The sequence below is a fragment of the Acanthaster planci genome, linkage group LG19 (genome assembly GCF_054643075.1).
Source record: "Acanthaster planci isolate LZ-2023a linkage group LG19, COTS_SCS, whole genome shotgun sequence".
Classification (NCBI taxonomy): Eukaryota; Metazoa; Echinodermata; class Asteroidea; order Valvatida; family Acanthasteridae; genus Acanthaster; species Acanthaster planci.
In genome coordinates, this window is record NC_141795.1 from 9,474,885 (window position 1) to 9,495,560 (window position 20,676).

A 20,676-nucleotide genomic window follows, 5' to 3' on the forward strand; every position below is an offset into this window, starting at 1 on the left:
TTAAATTTAGTATAATTCTGCAACTAACATATGTACATGTAGGTATAAATCCATTTCGACCGTAAGACAGTGTGTCATGCGATACACTGATGGTGTCTACTGCATGTCTGTGTGTAACTTCGTGTAAAGCATGTACTGTGCCTGTGAATGAGAAACAGTTGTGCACCCAGCCGAGGAGTTACAACGGTTTGAGACAGGAATAAAGCTTTTTATGTACATGTATGTACATGCAAGTGTACATGTACATAGGTAGCCAACGCTGGACAAATGATGGAATTCATCTCGCTGCTGTCGAGGTATCAGTAAAGGCTTTTTGTTCTTTTGTACAATATGGACAATAATAGCGGGGAGAGACATGGTTTTAGTCGGAGAAACGACTCAAAAACCTTGATTCAAATGATTCGGACGCGAAGTACGCGTCCTCGCCCATTCGAATCAAAGAATCTCCACTTTCGTCGTTTCGACCTCGTCATTTCTCCTTAATGTAACATACAGTACGCAGAAATATGCTTTGAAAGGTTTGGCATGAATTCAATCCATCCCTATACCTGATTCCTTACAAAAGAAGTCGTTTAACTGGTAGAATTTAGGTCCCACTTCGTGAAAACGAAAATGCAGGGTGTGCGCGCTGGAAGTGCCGCATTACGTACCGGGTGCCCTGATGAGTTTGTGAAAAGTAAAAGTAGGCCAACTCGATTCTCTGGAATGCGCACAAAATGAAATCACCAGCCTGAAAGCAAAAGGCACGCAGCGAGTTTCCGGAACCCTCCGTCGCACGGTCCGCCTATGGGGACTTAACATGGGGCCGTTTTGTCACGTCCGATAAACTGAAACCACCCAAGAAACACTCATGTCAGAATTACCTTTGTATTCCCCAAGCAATGTTTTGAAAAGTCACCCGGAGATGGGTACTTTCATTAACGACCTTCCACCTCCTCTAGGTCTCCCCGTTCAACTTGTTCAAGCACGTTTGTCTTCACTTCATGTGCTTTGTGAAAACGAGATTATACAACGTTGCAAAGATTTACCTACCTGCAGTCAGTCGAGTTGACCTGAGTCTTGTCAGTAAAGGTTGGATTAAACTTTAGAATCTTTCATAAAACGCAGGTTATTCCTTTGAATTTATTTACTTATATACTGAAAAATATTTGACATATTTTGTTCCGTTTTTATTTTGGCTTTTACGGAAAGAATTATACCATAAAATATAATTTCGTAACCGTTCATCTGTATACGAGAACGCAGAATTGCACTGGTCTTTGTGTATTTTAGGTCTTCGGATGTGAGAAGTCACAATTTAGCAAGATATTCTCTTTCTGGCAAAGTAATATTTCAGTGTCTGTAAAATTACAAAATACTTGACAAAGGCTTTTTTCTGAGGTGACTGTTTAAAGCAGTAAATGAACCAAAAAATTGAAAATTGTAACATTTTTGCACGTGAGTTTTCCTATCTAAGGATTCCGGAAGCGCACCATCAGGGGTCAACTTTCAGGCTCTATATATACGCCTAGAGCAGAAGTACGGTATACCCCCAATCGATTAAAAAGAGCTACGTTGATCGAGTGTGTTCAGTTTGTTGATAGTGATGCGACAGTTACGTGTGGATTTCCTAGGTGTTCGTGAACCAGTAAGTTCAGTTCCGACCAAAGGAGCCTCCGTTGTTAAGAAAACAGGGCCCTTTCTTGGTCCACCTCGATCTGAAAAACCTTGCTCAACCAATGACTTATTCCCCTATAGGTTTCTCTACAGTTCCTCATGTAAACGTCCCACAGATCTTATCCTATCAATCCTGAGGAACGATCTTGAAGAAGCTTGCAACAGTGTTATCACCATTATTTGCGACGCGATGGACATCTTCATCCCAAGCAAGATAAAACTGCCAACAAAATCTGGTTTGATGACCATTGCAAGAAAAATGTGGCCAGGAAACGACGGCTATTCAGGAAACTAAAGAAAGATACTAGAGAACAAGGTTTGAAATGCCAGAAAGGCATACAGTCGGATCGAGAGACAAGCTAGAGGAAAGTACAATCAAAAGCTGGAGAATTAACTCTCAGACGGAAGTATCAGTAGCAAGAAATAGTGGCACACAATGAACGCCCTCTCCGGTAGAACAGCCAGGGCTGATGTAGCTGTGTTGACAGGCGAAAGCCATATCTACACTACTGTGAAGGAAAGCCTGAAAGACTATCGGCCAGACTTTTGCCATAAATGCCAAGTTGAGAATACGGAAGAAACTGCTCCAGAAGTGCAAAATACAACTTCATGCACCATGGAAGACAGCTTTCAAAGCCAAGGACATTGGGAAGATCCTGTGTAAATTAAAACCAGACAAGCCTACTGGTCCTGACGGGATTCCCACCAGCGATGAAGGAGTGTTGTGCCGAGCTGGCATACCCTCTCGGCCTTCAATTTTGATCTGTGCTTCGTACATGGATGTGCCAGTCATTCCAGTACACAAGAGGGGCTCAAAGTCCATCCCCATCCATGTACCGACCCATCTCCCTCCTTAGTAACATTAGCAAAGTCATGGAGGCAGTGGTATAGACTCAGCTTCAGAAGTACCTGTTGCAGCACCACCTCATCTCAGACAGTCAGTTTGGATTCATACCTTATCATGGCACAGCTGACATCCCCACCATCCTCTCTCAACAATGGTCCAATGTTCTGGACAAAGGCTACGAAGTGCGTATTATTACCCTGGACATCAACTTAGGGCGCTTTCTACAATGTATGTCATAATGGACCCTATTCCAAACTCAAAAGCAAGGGAGTCTCCGGCAAGCTACGCAACTGGATTATAAGCTACCTTTCCAACAGTTCCATCAAAGTGGTTCTATCTGGGCAGGCTTCAACTACCATGTCCATCGATGCTTCTGTTCCCCAGGGCTCTACATGAATATTGGAAACACTGCTGTTCACCGTCTTCATTGATGATGTAGGAGATGAGGGTGAGAACACCCTATACATGTATATAAACGCAGATGACTCTAACTTCTGCGAGATCAAAACAGGCAATAACAGCAGAGCTGCAACTGCAAGCTTGAATGGAGACCTGGAGAGAATGAAGAACTGAGCAGATAAACAGAAAGTGACTTTCGAGCTATCCGAGTGTAAAGCCCTGGCCACCTCTAGAAAGAGGAATCCAACAAGGACAGACCTATTTTTGGAAACGTCAAACTGGCAGAATAGGATGAGCTGGAAATCCTAGGAGTTACTGTTGACAAAAAACTCACCCGGACTAATCACATCTCCAACATTGCAGCCAGAGCTGGACAAAGAGAGTTGCCAACAAACTATAAATGCCAAAGGGAAAGTCACAGTGTACAAGGCCCAGATATGCAGCCTTATGGTGGATGAGTGCTTCTATCTCCTCGGAGCTTCTTGTACCATCTAGAGCGAAGCATGTGAATGAACAGCAGGCCTATTATTGGTATTATTATTATTATTATTATTTAGGCGTAGGCTTTCCTGGGCCAATTTCTGCAAAACTGGCTCATTTTCGTCAAGTCACATTCGCAGAGATGATATATGGTTCGGTTTGTTCTTGGGTTTCTTGGGATTCGTTTTCATGCACACAATCTTTTTAGTTTTGCCGTTTAGTTTCGTTTCTGTCATCCCATTTCGACTTAAAAAACCGTACTACCACCATTCTTCAATATAATCTTTTGTTTTTATAGCAATATGTGCAGTCAGATTCAAAGTAATCAACTTGCATGATCTTTTATAGATTGGGCGTGATTTACTTTTTCGTTTATGGTAAATCTATTTCGCGTACTGAGTGTTCGATTTAGGAGTATTGGAGTGAATGCCGTCGGCCTTTTATTAGGCCTATAGGTCGATCTATATAATATTCTTGTTCCACAATCGTTTTGATGATGGTGAATGATTCCTTTATCCCTTCTTTGTATCTACGCCTATTTCTTGAGTCGAATCAGAGCGTTTTTGTTTTGCTCTTTGTTGTGAGTATACTGATGCTGTTCATTTAGTGTTTCGTGTTATTTTGATTATTTGGACCATTTCAAAATACATGTACTTGTTAAAGTTGACGAAAACAAATTCAGGGTTAGCCTGCATACATGTAAAACATGTGAAAAACTTTTTAAAAAGCGTTATCGCTCCAACCTACGATTCTAACCTTTCTATAAGAACCCGACCGAAACAATTTTGGATAAAAGTATGATGAAAAAAAGGTTTTCTCAAGATCCACCGTTAAACCTTTTCTTCCCTCAGAAAATCAGATTTCAATAGGATCCAGAAAGCGCTCATCACTGGAACGAATTTGAATTCCCACAAGTGAAATGTGATTGCGTATAGAATAACTTGAATGCCCTACTGGCTTCTTTCTAAGTCCGATTGACGAATGTGAATGAACCAAACAACTTTTGGAATTTGACTGAAGGTATTTCTAGAAAGAATGCTCAATAACGAATTCGAATGCCTGCTTTTGATTATCGATTGCTCGTGTGAAGGAACTGAACGACTTTTTTTCTGAATTGGTCCGGAAAACCTTTTATACATTGCACATGATTGTCAACACCGCACAATTAATATTAATGATTAATAAGCGCCGGCCTTGATGAATGCTGCAGTGCCCTGTTTGTCTTGTCCCCTTTAGACCTATTGGCGAGTAACTTATTGATAAAGGGATCAGACTTTTTCCCTCCTGCCTCAGTTTAGTTATTACTTTGAACTGGTAAAAAAGGAAGATGGCTGCCCCATGATAGAGGTCCACGGAGGAAATGAGATATATTCATAGAGCTATACTAGAGCGCTAACTTCTCATTTTCCACGCGAAGAAAATTCGACGCCGACAATTTGAATTCGTGTGCGTACTTGTAGAACATTCGAAATCAGATAGAATGAATATCATGTACTTTAAATGCAACGTGCATTGGGTGCCGATAAAATCTGATTAAAAAAATTGCGTAAAAATTTATCTACAGCGCATACGCGCTGGCGTTTGCGTTGTTTGTGCATAGAAGAATGTAATGATATTGACAAAATATACACAGTCAATGCTCTTAATTTATCTTATTGTGTGTTCATTTTTTTGGGCATCGGCTTTGTTGACGCACTGTTTTGGAATATAGACGCAGGTATGCAAATAGCCGTACAAAAGCCGTAAAAAACTGGGACTTTTCCATAGCTGGTGCACAAAGACAGATGCGCCCATGCACATGTACATGTACGTCACTACATGATTATGAGTCAGTGACCCAATCTAGTACATTCCAGCGTTGGCGGCGCTACTCCCTATCTGCACTTGTCAAGTCGAGTCGCGCGCTCGCGCTAGCGCTGCATGCAGTGCCGGCTAGCCGCGCGAGCGCTTCTAAATGTCCATGTTTCCAGTACTCTAACTCGTGGTCTCAGGCATAATTTTTTTACACCACCAAACTTTGAGACTGATATCCAGAAAGCAAACCCAGTAGTGCCACAGAAACATAAAATAAGATACAAAGAGAAAAAGGTTCCAATACTTCAATTTAACTTGTATGCTTCAGGCACGGACGTGTATAATAAAATCTGGACTCGCAATGCCCTTAATCAGCTTATAGAGTCATTGAATCCACTCGCAGCCATTTTACCGTGCCGAATACAAAGCTTTCCTGGTAATGCCCGCCTTTGTTCTTCCTGACGTCAATAGTAGGGAGCCAACCCACGCCTTTGTATTCGGCTCGGTAAAATGGCCGCTGGTTGGCTTCTTTTTCATACAAAGGCGTTGCAAGTCCAGGTTTTTTTTATATACGTCCGTGGCTTCAGGGCCACAATCGGAGACTGATTTTGGAGACACAGCCTGAGACGGAGACGAAATTGAGCAAATGCTAGCCGCTGAAATCTGATCTCTCTGGTTCCCTGACTTCTTAAGGAATTCAGTATATGTCGTCTCGGCCAGGGGTGCCGACCCCTATGACCCTCGAAAAAACAAGACACGTACATGTACACGTACGCAACTTTTAATTTGGCTGCAACTTTTGCAAGCTTGGCCAACTTCGTGGGTAGCGGTAATCCAGACAAAATAGTGGATGACAGACTTCGCATGCTAATTGTCAGATTATCAGAGCACAGTAAGTTGCACATGATTTTATAATCCATTGATAAGAAAAATAAAAGGCAAATTTTGTCACTAGCCTTGCAAGCTAGCGCGAGCTTAATAATAAGCCTAGGGCCTAACGTTAGCATGGTTAGTCTGATCTGAGTAACTTGGAGTTTAGACATGTTAGACTTGAATCAAGTCGCACTTACGTTGCTCATTAGCGAAAATGCCTTCTTTAAAGTATGAAACCCCCTTTGCGTGTATGGATCACTCACCCCATCAATACTTGGATGTAATATTTTGGGCGATTTCCAATTTATAGAAGTCCTTGAAATTTTGGTTTCGATTTGGTCCATTCGTTTATTACTAGGCCTACATCAGTACGTGTACCCACAGCGATTAGGCCTAACTCCAGATCGCTGACCGATGCCAAACACAGTCGGGATCTGTTTGATCTGGGAACCCAACAGCGTTATTTCATAGATCCTAGAGCGTAACATTGCCCATGAATGTTGATGATGAATGATGAACCAAAAGGCATAAGATGCTTGGGATTGAGTGTGAACTTGTTGCCAGACAGCGTTGCATGTGTGGAGCACATGCCATTCGCTTGTCTAATCCCCATCGCACACGATAACGCGCACCCATGAAAATACCCAATGACTGTTGTTTTCAACACATTCATGGCATTTATGCATACACACAACGCTTCATTACGAGTGATAAAACAGCAATTCGGATCATTGTCTCTAATGCTGTCTGGTTCCCAGAACAAATAGCTCCCGACTGTGTTTAACATCGGTCAGCGATCAGGATTTACTCGTTGTAGTATACAAATGGCCCAAATCGAAACCCAAATTTCATGAACTTCTACGAATTTGAAATCGCCTAAACGAATGTACATGTAGGTAATTCCTGAATCATGACGCAAAGCATGGAGCTCCGCAAAATTTCCTGCAAAATACATTGTCTGTGGGCATATTTAGTAATTTCAACTCAACATTTATGGAATTTGGGATACAAAGCACTTGTGAACGACCTTTAAGCTGTCTTTGCCAGGTAAAAATGTGAGAAAACGAGATTGAAAAAAAATTTTTGGACATTAGTAGCAATGCAATGTAGACAATGTCCAACCTGGGCTAGACCTACATGTACCCCTAGAACTGTGGGGTCCCTTGTCTGCCCCGCGGCAATGAACTAGTGTGTGCTGAAGCGGCATGCAAAAAAGAGCATGAACATGATGAACATTAAGCCGTGTTCCCATTGGACTTTTTTTGGTTAACATACTGTGACTTTCCTGCAGAATTAAAGAAGTAAACCCCATGGGAACACGTGGTAAACTAACGTCCCTGTCAACTTACCGCAATTGCGATGTAAAACTAACAGGCCGAAAAGAGTCGCGGAAGATTTCTGAGCAGCCACAGTAAGTTAGTAGGGTGGACAAAAAAGTCTAACGGGAACACGGCTTTAGTCCAAGTAACTTGGACCATAGAGGAAGGACACAGAAGGAGTTGCAACTCTGGTACTTCAAAGTGTTCAATGATGGTCGGCGGCAAGTCAGACGAATAATAGAAAACATTCCAAAAATGCCTGATCACTGCCTGCATGTACGCCGGACAAGTGGGGCCCGTAATATCCTAGCGATACTTGTAGTTTTTTGCTTGCAATTAAATACAAATTATTGCTGTGACCAGGAAATAGAGAGAGAAACCTCCCTGATGTTAGACCTACTTTTGCCATTGTACATAAACTTTTAAAATTTTGATAAATTGTTCTATTACCCATGTAAATTTTGTAATTTTTTTCTCCTCCCTCCAATACATCTGTGTTCAAAGACTTGGTACAAATTTGGCTAAGACTGACCAACAAAATGTTGACTTTTACTGAAAGCTAAATTCATAAGTAACAAATTGTGTTATTTCATCACAGGGAGTGGTCGTGAAATCTCATAAAACACTCCTTTGTGCAAATGCCATAATAAAAATGAATTAAACAAAACACAAAATCTTGTAAACAACCGAGCTATTTAGTCCCAAAATAACTCCAGAAGAAAGCGCTCATTATGGAAAATGACTGCACATATAGATTTAGGGCACACGGCATAATGTAAGTACACATGTAATTGTGCAAGCATTAATTTAGTTAAATTTGAGTTGTCATGAGATCATATCAAGCACCAACAAATGCATGAATATTCATTCTCATGTACCTCAGTGCACAAAGTTCTAAGGTTGTATATTACCAGTGACAAATTGCGGCGGCGATCATAGGGTACAAAGGGGTTTCGTGGTTGCGAAACAGATGGTATGTAGGAAGCACACGGAAAATCACACTGGTAAAGACCTGTTAGAGTCCGTGTGATTGACTGTAAGGTAGAAGTTTGATTTCAAGGTGTTGGAGTTTGTGTAATTAGGGAGGGATACCACTTACCTGGGCAGCAAGGGTATAAAAGAACTCTTGCCCGATGATTAGAATTTGACATTGTACAGCCTGCGTACATGCACATGTTGTATACATGTACATGTAAGGTGTACCAGCACATGTATACATGTAAGCATTTTATGCTCAGTGAAACACGACAAAGTATCCTTGTGCACAACAGAACACAACTGACAGCGGCATAGCAAAGGCATTTTCTTTGGGGGTGTGTGCCAGGGTCAATTTGCCGACTTGTAACTTGTTCGGCAATTTAGTCCACGTAACGCTCGAAATTCGTAAAATGCAGAGGGGGTGTTTTGAGGGGGTGTGTCAGATTTGCATTTGCAGTAATATTTAGAAATTAGCGAATTTTGGTTTTTGGGTGATTGTTATTTACTGTTAGTACCAATCCATTGATTTATTTCACATTTTGATTTAACTTTTTCAAAAAAAAATCTAAAAAATGATGATTGTTTTTGGAGTTCAAGGAGCTGCTCCTGTAAATTTTCTAGCAAAAATCCATTAACCATCGGACCACAGGACGTTGTAACAGATTCACCTGTAAGGCAGTGGAGATCAGGATTGGCAGTTCTCTGACAGAAATTTGAACCCATTCATTCAGTTCGAGGATCGAACTCGACAAATTTATTTTGAAGTTAAACTCTCTTCTTTTGAAAATATAATGATGTGGCGTGGATTCGAAATATGAACAACGCTTGATCATACAGCTGCACAGTGACCAAATTGCGAGTCACGGCACCTCGATAAGCTTGCATGTTGCACAGTCATTGTGCAGTTTCTTTACTGCACATAAAAAGGCACTCTGCCTCGTTGCATAGTCACTGGCCAGTCGTTGCACGTAAAAAACCACAATCCAATCATAAAATGAGGCAAATACTCATGTATTATTGACATAGAGATCATTTGCATAAACAGGAAAATAAATATCTGGAAATTGCAAGTTAAACACGGCTGTCGCAGCGGACCTCGAAAACAAGCGGCCGTGTTTACTGGTTTGGGTTATAACATTATCTTTGAAGGGGTTATTATAAGACAGTGTACTGTTTTGCCAGTGCTAGCACTTTTCCAGTCTGAAATAATCTCTTAAAATGAATTGAAATTCTTCTTGAGGTCACCAATTTCAACTCTAGATGAATTTTGACAGTTTACAACGTGTTTGAGTTGTGCCGCCAAAAAGCGAGTTCACGGATGTTTTTAATGTTACTTGCTCATATATCACACGGAGGAATGAAAACATATCAGTAGGCTCTTGCAACGAGCAAGCATGATTCACATTTTTTAAAAACTGAGTCAACTGACTGTGGAGAGGTAATGTGCGTGTGTGAATTGCATTTTCCAAAGATCGTCTGGACGAACGATTTTGAAAAATTGGCAAAATTCTGCAAAAATTCGTTTTTTTTAAAAAACAACAGCACTTCAGGAAAAAAAATTTACATATTTTACAAAATTTAGTTTGACTTAATTACATGTATGTACATACTTTCCGCGTGCGCACAAGTGCACGTACATGTACCATGGAGAAATGCATATTACACAGTAGGCTGCGTTCGCGCGATTACTCGGTATCCGAGTGTGGATGCGCGCGCATTACTCTCGGGTCAGGAGGATACTCCTATCCTGTGTGTCGACAGGGAGTATACTCTAGCTGACCCTCACCCCACCCGCCTGCCGTTCGTGTGCTCAGGAGACTACTCAGTTAACACGAGTAGCTCGCTCGAACGCAGCATTCACGTATACTCACGTACTATAGTACTGTACATGTGTACATGAACCTCTTGTATGTAAGGAAACTGAGTGGGACCACGCGCGGCAATCGCGATTGGCCACAACTCGGACAAGCACATATGAAATACACACGGGACTCGGCAACCTGACTTTGGACAGTAGGATGGGCAGATTCCGACAAAAACTGATGTTGATCCTCAATAGGCTAGCAGCTATTTTGTAAGCATTACACACCTTCAGGCAGCTTCAGGGAAACGCTGGTGGCCGACTGGTCAACGTACGTCAATAATTCATGACGTTGATTTCAGTTTCATTTGCCGACTGACCCTTTATTTGCCCACTGAAAAGAATTATTGGGGGGGTTCAACTCCCCCACACCACCCGCTCGCTATGCTGCTGACAACTGAACTTGTTCACAAGTTACAGTGTACATGTATTTTCGTACACACCAGAATTGTGAAGGGTTTGAAAAAGTAACCACACTCTATAAACAGCCTGAATGGATTACTTTCAAGGGAATTGAATTTATGTACATTAATTTGTGTGCATTTTAAAATTTGTGAAGACTTTACCATAGGAACTTCAGCTGCTGGGCCTGTGATGTCAGCATTACCAACACCAATCCTGTAGTTTGCAGCTTCTTTCTCACTTGTGGTCCATTGCCTCATCGTCAACCATTGCCATAGGTGCCACTCTCTCCATGATGAAGTCTGAGATTCAGGACCTGTTTTGGGGCTGAAGCTTGCATTGATGGCAGTGTAGAATAGGTGTACCAGGAAAAAAACTGACAGAGTTACCTGTCGCACCATCCTGCATTACTGTCAAGACTGTTGAATGACCCAGCAACATGTGCATAAATGTACTGTACATAGTTGAATTTTGTGGCAGTAGTGGGTTGGTTTGAAGAGATTTATGGACTGGTTGAAAAATTTATTATGTACATGTACCCGCAGCTTTACCTGCAAAGCCTCAGAACACATCTGACAAATTTCTCTGGTGCAGTACTACCTGGAAGGCCCCTCATTATTGAGTGCTAAAAATATTGTTGCACCCAGCATATCTGCCACAAGTGCACTGTACACATTACAGCCACCAAACCCGCCATTTCCTGACATGGCTTAATCCTCTCAAAGTCAATATGATTTTATGTAAATGTACGTGTACCCTTGGGAGTCAGGGTTAACTTGTTTCTAATCACAAAAATGGCACTTTGTTGAACTGTTGTTGATAACAAAACATTCTGTGGTTACCACCATCATGATTGAAAAAAAATACATACTCTACTCAAAAAAAGTTAAAGACCACTTTTTTCTTAACTTGTAAATTTTCCAAGCAATGAGTGGGGTCAAGTTCTTTCTTTTTTTGTTTGTCTAGATGGTGTTCTTATTGGAATAAAAAAAATTAAAAAGTTTCAAAACATTAAATGCACATTTTCATGATGAGAAATTGGGCAATCTCAAGATGGACAGTGTCAAGGAAAAGACATGAAAATTTTTTCAAAATGTTCAGTCTGCATGTCTTTCAATCAGCTCAGTAGTGAGTATGGCCTCCTCTTGCAGCAATACTAGCGGCTTCACACCGCTGTCTCATGGAGTTAATGAGGCGATTGATGTCACTGACATCCAGCGCATCCCATGCAGCCTCCAGACATGCCAGAGCCGCACCCACCTGCTGCAGTCCATGTGGCTGTGCCTCCAGCTGCTTGATACTCCTTCCCATCATGTCCCAGACAAGTTCTACTGTGGGGTCTCTCTGAGTACATCCCTGTCTCCCAGTGTCGTTGGTTTGCTCTGCCGATGACATTGTGAGACACACCCATCATTTGGGCTACTCTTTGCTGACTGGAGCCAGCTTCCAGCATCCCAAGGGCTCTGGCAACCTCTGGTTCACTCAGGTGGCGTCTTGGCATTGCTGCTGCAAGTTGTCTGATTGTGGAGACCAATGACAGAAAAATGCCCTTGCACCCACTTTTGTACCACTTCACGTGGTCAGCTGATACCCTAAAGGCCCACATTTCAGGGTGTGAAATGATGCAAGAGACATTATAAATGTATGTAACAACTGAAACAAACCACGGGTGGAATTGATTACAGTTTGTTTGAGGTCATTCAGGACAATTATGTTGGGATATTTTCAGCAGTGGAATATAAAAAGCATGCACAAAATAAAAATTTTCCTTAACTTTTTTGAGTAGTTTATGTACCGGTGCATAGACTCATAATGTCAATGTGTACATGTAAGCTTGCCAACACATTGATTTTTAACAGAAAATTCATGGGATATGAATTGAAAAGGTAAAAAAGTAACCTTGATGTTTGTTTTGCATATATACTGGTACATAATTACATGTACATGTACCTACATGTACATGTACCGGTAGCTGTCCACACCAAAACAAACACCAATCCCAAAACAAACACCAGAAGCAACACCAACCCCAACATCAGAACCAACACCAACCCCAACCCCTTACATGTACATGTAAAGTGCATGTATTTCACATTTCCAACTTTACTTTGTAAAGTTTTGTTACGGTTTTAAAGTGCATGTACCTGTAATCACCACAGCTCTTTGGGCTGCATTATCAATTTCAGGTGTTTAATGCATGTAGAATCATTCAAACTTGAAAAAGTAAAAGCCCTTACAAATGTTTGATGGAGAAAGTTCACTTTGTGTGCCAAAGAAAGGCTTGATTTATGCGGCAGACGTCGCAAAATCATCGAACAAACTGAACGCGAGGGATTACTCACAATCTGCACAGACTGTGCCTATGGAGAAGCATATAAATTACATGTACACGTGCATCGGTTGTCACGAGACATGCTACCGGAGTTTTGAAATGCCTGAATGCTGCTTGAAAACAAAAGTTACACAAAACAACTAAGATTCTCTCTCTGAAGCTTCATCTTCCCCTAAGAAACTCTCGGCTAGATCTTTTGGAAGATCTTCAAGACTCTGGCATGTGTGTTGCCTGTATGTTAACTTGAATGTACATGTATCATGGAGTAAAGTAAATTGAGCTGTTCTTCACTCAACGTGGGAAATGCGTCAAGGATAAGCTGTTGCAGGCAGAAATTTTTGATGAAGGTAAGCTGCACATTACAATCAATTCCAGTCAGGCAAGGGCATGTTGATTGAAGTAGCTTTTAAAATTCCATAGTAATTTACCGGTAGCTCTATGTACATGTACATGTGTGTTGGTATTTCAATTTCAGTCCGTCATGCCCACCATCGAAGCTACATGTACATGTATTTCTAGTAACTTGGATTCAACAAATGAACTTTTACCATGAATTGTGCTAATAAGGCAGGAGCATGTACATTACTGCAACTGGATGGCAAAGTTGCTTAAATCTACTATGACGTAACAATACAAATCCCCATGCGCGCAACGTGTACACATACATGCTGTTTGTGTACTAGTATAGTTTGACAGGAAGGCCAAACTTAAAAGACGAGGAATTGTTACTTTCCAACTTAAGGACACTTAAAACGTCACTTGGCATGCTTGGTTTCGAGAAAAGCGTGCTTAAGTATCGGACAGAGGCTGTAATAAGGTTTTGATTGATCTTCAACATGCCAGATCATAGTTACAGCAGCTCTCGTACACTGCCGATAGTGTTGACGGTCGCGCTTGCACCTGTCTAATTTGCATCTTTCACAGGAAAGGTCTAATGGACATTGGGTCTTGGCCAGGCCAATCCAAAGATCGTAAAAGAGAGGTACTAGCCGGCCACCAAGTGGGATTAGCAGATTACAGGCATGACGGAAATGCATGTACACATGTATACTGATTGAAAATTACATGTAAAAAATATTCACACATGTACATGTACCGGTAAGTATGATTCAATCTGACCAGATGGGCTGGCAGTATTAAGCAGTAGACCTGTAAATAAGGCCCTTCCCTTGGGTCCTGGATATAAATACGTGTACATGTATTTATAGAAACAGCTTTCACATTTTTTAATGTTTCACCCACTGACACCCACAAATTCCCTTGAAATGACAATCTGGGAATGGCTAGTCGCATAGGTAGTACGTGCTGGTGGAATTTCAGCTCACAAAATGTGGTGGATGTCAGTGGGTGATTTGAAAATTTGAAAGCTGTTTTGTACATGTGTATCCGTCCAGGACCCAAGCATTGACAGAGTACATAAAGATGCCTGATTAGGGGTCCACATTAAGCAGCAGCCTTTATTTGGACTGATAACAGAGACAGCGCAGACAATCTTTCAAAAAATGTCAATATCTGGCAAAAAATAACGTTTAACAAACTGGCTATAAGAATAAGAGCACAAGCAAGATGGTTTAAATTGTGTTTTCTTTTAAATTTCTTTTCCAGGAATGCTTTGTTAAGCAGCAGAGAGCAAAAGAGATGAGAATGTTTTGATACACATTTGGAACAAAGATTGTGTCGCTCTGGAGGTTTGATATCGCACCTCTTATTACAAATTATACACTCAGTTCCTTACAAGGAAAAGCAAGGGTCCTGAAGGGTAAGCCGTAGACAATATTTGATTGATGTGTTTTCCTATTTTTTTAACTTAGTTTAAAAATATCTCCTTTATTTTTGGGATAATTGAACAATCTTGGCCTCATGTCTTTCAATGTCCATTGTTATTATTTTAGGCTTCTTTTAGAATTAAGGTCGTATTCAAAATCATGGTGAATAATGTTGACAATAATGCAGGAAATGCTTTTTAGTAGATTTCATTCAAAACTCTGATTAAAACCACCATTTGTGATGATTGGAAACCAGCACTTGTTCCAGCTCCCACTGTACTGTGGGGTCTTCATTTGCATGTCAACACAGTCAGACACTTTTATAACTGCTGGCTCATGTCAATTCTGTCTAGACCTTGTAATATTGGCAAGTTGAAGTACATGTACATACCTGCAAAATGTGTTGTACTTGTAGTTACCTTTTGTGACGGGCATTGTGCACAGTTGCAAGTACGTGCCTGCATATCTAATCACCATTCTGACTCATTGAATTGTACAAGCATAATTGCCAAAGTAAGGCCAAGCCACTCCTTCCTACTGTTTCTTCAATTTTCTCAAAATGGCTTCAAGAGGGTGTGATGGGAAAATCTGTTTGGATGAAGTGACCGGTATAAAAGCATTGTTTACTGTCTGATTGTATTAAAGGAATGAACTTCAGATGGAGCACCAAGCTAGAGGCCTACAAAATGTTCAGCAGAGATAGTGATTAATGGCCAGGAAATCATGAGTATGTCAAAGATTCCTCAACTGTTCGTGGCAATGATAAAAAAAAGATGATAATAAAAAAAAATGGAACTAACATTCATTCGCACCGGTATGATAAGTTGAAAGTTATCGAAATTGCGCCGTGCTTACAAAACTGACTCTTTATATATAAAATTTTCAAAACAACAACTACATGGATTGACATTGAAGTTGGAAAGAGAAGGTGTTGCATAGGCAGTCTAAAGAGAAGGTGTTGCATGGGCAGTCTGTGAAGAGAAGGTGTTGCATAGGCAGTCTGTGAAGAGAAGGTGTTGCATAGGCAGTCTGTGAAGAGAAGGTGTTGCATGGGCAGTCTGTGGAGAGAAGGTGTTGCATAGGCAGTCTGTGAAGAGAAGGTGTTGCATAAGCAGTCTGTGAAGAGAAGGTGTTGCATGGGCAGTCTGTGGAGAGAAGGTGTTGCATGGGCAGTCTGTGGAGAGAAGGTGTTGCATGGGCAGTCTGTGGAGAGAAGGTGTTGCATGGGCAGTCTGTGGAGAGAAGGTGTTGCATAGGTAGTCTGTGATGCCTACTCTTCATTTAATAATGTTTATACATGTACATCAGTAGAAGGTAAATTGAACTGTCGAAGGATCATGTGCATGATCTATCTCATAAATTCACTCTATCTAGTCCAGTCTTTCCACAGTAACTCTTGTTTTCTTCAAATATTCACTCATCTAATTTTAATTATTTCTTCTACTACAGAAGTGACAAGTTGAAGTACTGACTCAACAAAGATTATCCTGAGCTCTGCCCTCACAAACCTTTCTGGAAAAACAAGTGTGAGATTGTCACTTCCTCCACATTGTCATCAAGAAGTGTGGCCGAATCTCTGGATACTTCGGAGGATGATTTATCGACCAACACATTTGATTGGGAAACTAGTACAGATGCTCCCACCGCTTCATACACTGTTTAAGGACAGAATGACTCTCTACTTGATGATTTTTGATGAATAGTAATGAGAAGATGCTCCAGGGTTCCAATTCGCAGTCCTCTTCAGTACAATAGAAAGTAGGTTTGCGGTAGCACCATGGACGTATCTCTTTTGTGAGTATTTGCGGTTCTGAAAAGAACCAGTGGTACTCGACGTTTCAAGCAGTATGCTCTGCTCGTCATCAGGAGAATGCCGGATACTGACTGGGAGTGGAGCTTAAGTAGCCTGGTGGAGGATTCTAGAGACAGGGGATTAGTCCGATGATGCGTGAAGGCGGGAACTCTGGAGAAGGGATTAGGCTGGCTCGGTGATGCGTGGCGGTAAACTTACTCAGGTGTGGCAGTACTGTTGGGGGTGTGGATTGGTAAACATGGGTGCTAAGGGTATAGAGGACCCATAGGCAGACTAAAGGAAGAACTGGGGCAGGGTGCCAAGGGGTATAGATGACCCATAAGGCGAGCTAAGAAGGGTTGAGGATGGGGCGCCAGATGTCACTGAAGATGAAGCCTGTGTCTTGCGGAACTGTTCTGTTCTTGTAAATCTCAATTGCCTCACGAACACGGCGTGGATGCCATTGTTCTATGTTGGCAATGAGATGGGCTTGTTGCCAGTGGACTTGGTGGTCTTCAGTGCTGGAGTGCTTGATGATGGCAGATTTCTCGAGATCCCCCCGTCGTCCATGGGCTCGGTGTTCGTTGAGTCTGGTGGTGAGATCTCTGCCAGTCTCGCCGATATACACCTTGCCGCATTCGCAGGGGATCCTGTAGACGCCTGGCTTGGTCTTGGGGTCTTGCTTGTCCTTGTGTGACTGGAGAGCTGCTTGGATCTTGTTGGGGGCGGTATGGAAGACTTTGATGCCATGGTGTAGAAGGATGCGCTAGATCCGGTGGGAGGTATTGCCTATGTAGGGGAGGGTGACAGAACTAATGTGCCTAATGGGTTGACCTTGGGTATAGGAGACCCGCTGGTCTGGAGGGGGTCTAGGGTCTTGGGTCTTGATCTGTCTTGACTTGAATCCGTTCCGCTGTAGTGCTGTGGAGATGTGATGAAGTTCCAGTTGCAGGTGGTCTTGGTCGCAGATGTTGTATGCTCGACGCACGAGGGTTCTGTTGACGGAGGCCTTGATGCTGGGATGGTGGAAAGACCGGTTGTTCAGGTAGCGGTCGGTGTGTGTTGGCTTCCTATACACTGTGCGGGATAGGGTGCCATCTTGTGATCTTGAAACCTCGACATTCAAGAATGCAATGCGACCGTCTTGTTCCTGCTCCATGGTGAACTGGATGTCGTTGTGTTGGCTGTTGAGGTGTTGAAGAAACAGCTGGAGGTCTTGTGGGCTGTGTGGCCAGACGACGAGAGTGTCGTCCACATACCGGATCCATACGCTGGGCTTGAGTTCTGCGGAGAAGAGGGCTGTCTGCTCAAATTCTTCCATGAACAGGTCTGCCAGAACCGGGGATAGAGGCGATCCCATGGAGGTTCCGGAAGACTGCTCGAAGAATTTGTCTCTCCACTGGAAGCAGGAAGATGTTACGCAGCTGCTCAGGAGATCGTGGATTTGATGTGGTGTGAGGTTGGTCCGGTCGCTGAGTGAGGGATCTTGAAGTAACCTATCCTTGGCGATGGTGCATGCTTCGAATGTGGGAACATTAGTGAAGAGAGAGACCACATCGAAGCTGACCATTATGTCTGTGGGGCGTAGAGACAACCCGTCGATGAACTGGGCGAACTGGTCTGAGTTCTTGATATGATGTGGGGTGTTGCCAACCAGAGGGTGAAGGATCTTGGTGAGGTGCCTGGCGGTGTTGTAGGTGGGGCCGCCTCGGGAAGCTACGATGGGTCGGAGTGGGATACCGGTCTTGTGTATCTTGGGCTGGCCGAAGAATCTTGGACATCTTGAACTTGAGGGTCGAAGCTGTCGGTATAGGGCCATGGAGATGCTGTCTGACCGTTGGAGGGCTAGGAGCTTAGCCTGGAATCTCTTTTGGATGGAAGGTATGGGGTTCTTGTGAAGGGGCCGGTAGGCACCCGACTCAAGAATATCCCGCACCTTACGGTCATAGTCAGCTTTGTCCATGACGACAGTTGCGTTCCCCTTGTCTGCAGCGAGGATGTGGATGGAGTGATCTCTACGTAGGCTGTTGATGGCTTGCTGTTCGGTCTTAGAGATGTTGGGCTTGACGGGCTTGTGGTTCTTGAGGGCTTGGCTGATGTGGAGGCGGGCGTCGTCCGCAGCACTCTTGTTCAGGTGGCGAAGGGCTGGCTCAACAGACTGGATGATGTCTGCTACTGGAGGGGACCGCGGGACCAAGGCGAAGTTCATGCCGAGGGCAAGGACTTTGGATTCCGTGGGTGACAAGTGGCGGTGACTGAGATTGACCACGGTTTGCCTTGTGAATGCAGCTTGTGAACGGAGGTGGGGCTTGGTAGGGTATGGACATGAGGATATAGAAGATCCTATAGTCCGACTGGGAATATGGGATTTACTCTGGTTCTTGGAGAGGCGACGGAATTTCTTGATCTGTCGGCGGCGAGTTGATCTGAAGACATGGTGGCAGACACTGTCTGTCATTCTCTTGATCTTGGTGAAGTCTTCAGTCGAAACCGCTGTAGCGATGTGATCCTGTGCTGTGGAAAGTTGTCTGTCTAGGTGTGCCAGGGTCGATCTTGTGGCTTGGATGCGGTGTCGGAGAAGGGCTAGGCTGGACTGGTGAAGAATACCCTGAGACTTCGTGTTCCGGATGGGATCTCGGACGCGAAAGCCAGGAGGCAAAATGTTGGTATCACGGCATCGTTTCAGGAAGGCTAGGTTGTTGATGAATTTCGAGCGCTTGATGGAACAACGCTCAAAGCACCTAACTTGTGCGCAGGTCTGCTCCCCGTAGAGCGATCGTAGATAAGTCTTGAAGGATTGCATGGTGAATAGGTACAATAGAAAGATGATCATCGGACTAATCCCCTGTCTCTAGAATCCTCCACCAGACTACTTAAGCTCCACTCCCAGTCAGTATCCGGCATTCTCCTGATGACGAGCAGAGCATACTGCTTGAAACGTCGAGTACCACTGGTTCTTTTCAGAACCGCAAATACTCACAAAAGAGATACGTCCATGGTGCTACCGCAAACCTACTTTCTATTGTACCTATTCACCATGCAATCCTTCAAGACTTATCTAGTCCTCTTCAGTGTTGTCTTTTCAAGGAAGCACAAAGCACCTGGATTTCGTAGCTGTCCTGTTCATTAGAGCTGTTTCCTTTACCTTTGCATTATGCCATTTTATTTATTAAAAAATCATTACTTTAAAATTAAATGTGCTCTTTTGATAATCAGTTTCACTATCCAGTGAGATTAACCTTTTTTGAACATTTTTCTAAGTGCCTTGTTTCATAATCGAATGGCCCGGGTTCAGATAATCACATTTACATGTAAGTCTGAATTACAGCCATTGGATTTGGAATTGGAAGCCATTTTTAGATCTTCATTTTGGATATCATAGCCCCCTAGTATCTGTACTGAACAAAATTAATTAACTCTCCTTTTGCATTTTATTCATTTATTCTAATAAGCCAGATCATGAAATATTTTGAGACCACTAATGATGGTGTCTACCAGATCAAAAATCTTTTAGGAAAAACGGGTGATATTTCTCAGCTTTTTAGCTGATTCAGGTTTTTTTGTTTTGGATTTCAGCTTTTAAGTTCTCACTGGCTGTGTACAAAAGTATAGGAGATTTTTACAGTCCAGCTTTTTATACCTTTTTTCAGTTGTTTTCAGCTATTTTTATCATTGATCGATCTCTTCCCTGGAAAAAGATAATAAAGTCTTTCTGTGGTGTCACCTGACAAAAATCACTTGCTGTCTTTTCTTATTTTGTCATATACACGTACATGTATTTTCATAATACAAATCAAAATTTATAATATTGAAGGTTTGATGTAATCACAGTTCTCTAGTTTTGAAGTTGAAAGTGTCCAAACAAAGCTTTAAAATTGGATATTGTGCATTTTAGCATACAAGACTATGGCAAACTTTGAGATGCAATTACTTAAAAAACTGCAGGATTTTTTGGAGATGTTTTGACATTATATTTGGGATTTACTTGTACCGTACAGCAACATTTTCAAGGATTTTGAAGTTTCTCTTCATCTTTTAATAAGGAATAAAATTGAGGTACATGGGCTGGTATTTTGGCTGCTTTTCTGTGCCTACATCTACATTGGCCAGTCCTAATTTGTTGGTTTAAAGTTTAATTGAATTGACGCAAACTCGGGTACACTGTATATATATACTG

At 42.3% G+C, this 20,676-nt stretch overlaps 3 protein-coding genes across 8 annotated transcripts in view; 1 reads left to right on the forward strand and 2 right to left on the reverse strand.

Annotated features, from left to right (window-relative positions):
- Nucleotides 1–11,052, reverse strand: part of LOC147796005 (neutral ceramidase B-like) — a 33,009-nt gene extending 21,957 nt beyond the window's left edge. Inside the window, exon 1 of the mRNA XM_087149128.1 lies at nucleotides 10,774–11,052. Coding sequence (XP_087005254.1) covers nucleotides 10,774–11,010 — 237 coding nt within the window. The 5' untranslated portion in view covers nucleotides 11,011–11,052. The remainder of the gene's footprint in view (nucleotides 1–10,773) is intronic.
- Nucleotides 5,577–20,676, forward strand: part of LOC110986832 (prolyl 4-hydroxylase subunit alpha-1-like) — a 46,871-nt gene continuing 31,771 nt past the window's right edge. For 4 of the 6 annotated variants that reach the window (XR_015428373.1, XM_087149130.1, XM_087149133.1 and 1 more), the window contains exon 1: nucleotides 5,577–6,068. The gene's annotated coding sequence lies outside the window, so the exon portion shown is untranslated. The remainder of the gene's footprint in view (nucleotides 6,069–20,676) is intronic. The other 2 variants (XM_087149132.1, XM_087149131.1) reach the window with 2 other exon arrangements.
- LOC147796006 (uncharacterized) lies at nucleotides 12,088–19,302 on the reverse strand. Its single transcript, XM_087129972.1, has 2 exons — nucleotides 17,920–19,302; nucleotides 12,088–12,126 (listed from the first exon to the last, which is right to left on the reverse strand). The coding sequence occupies exons 1-2, from the start codon at nucleotides 19,300–19,302 to the stop codon at nucleotides 12,088–12,090; spliced, it is 1,422 nt and encodes a 473-aa protein (XP_086986098.1).

Excerpts from the sequence above, each read along its gene's own strand:
- LOC147796006 (XM_087129972.1), bottom strand. The coding sequence starts at position 19,302 with ATGCAATCCTTCAAGACTTATCTACGATCGCTCTACGGGGAGCAGACC. Across the intron at positions 12,127-17,919 it reads ACGATCTCCTGAGCAGCTGC|ACAACTTGCAGCAGCAATGC; the intron begins GTAACATCTTCC and ends CTCCACAATCAG.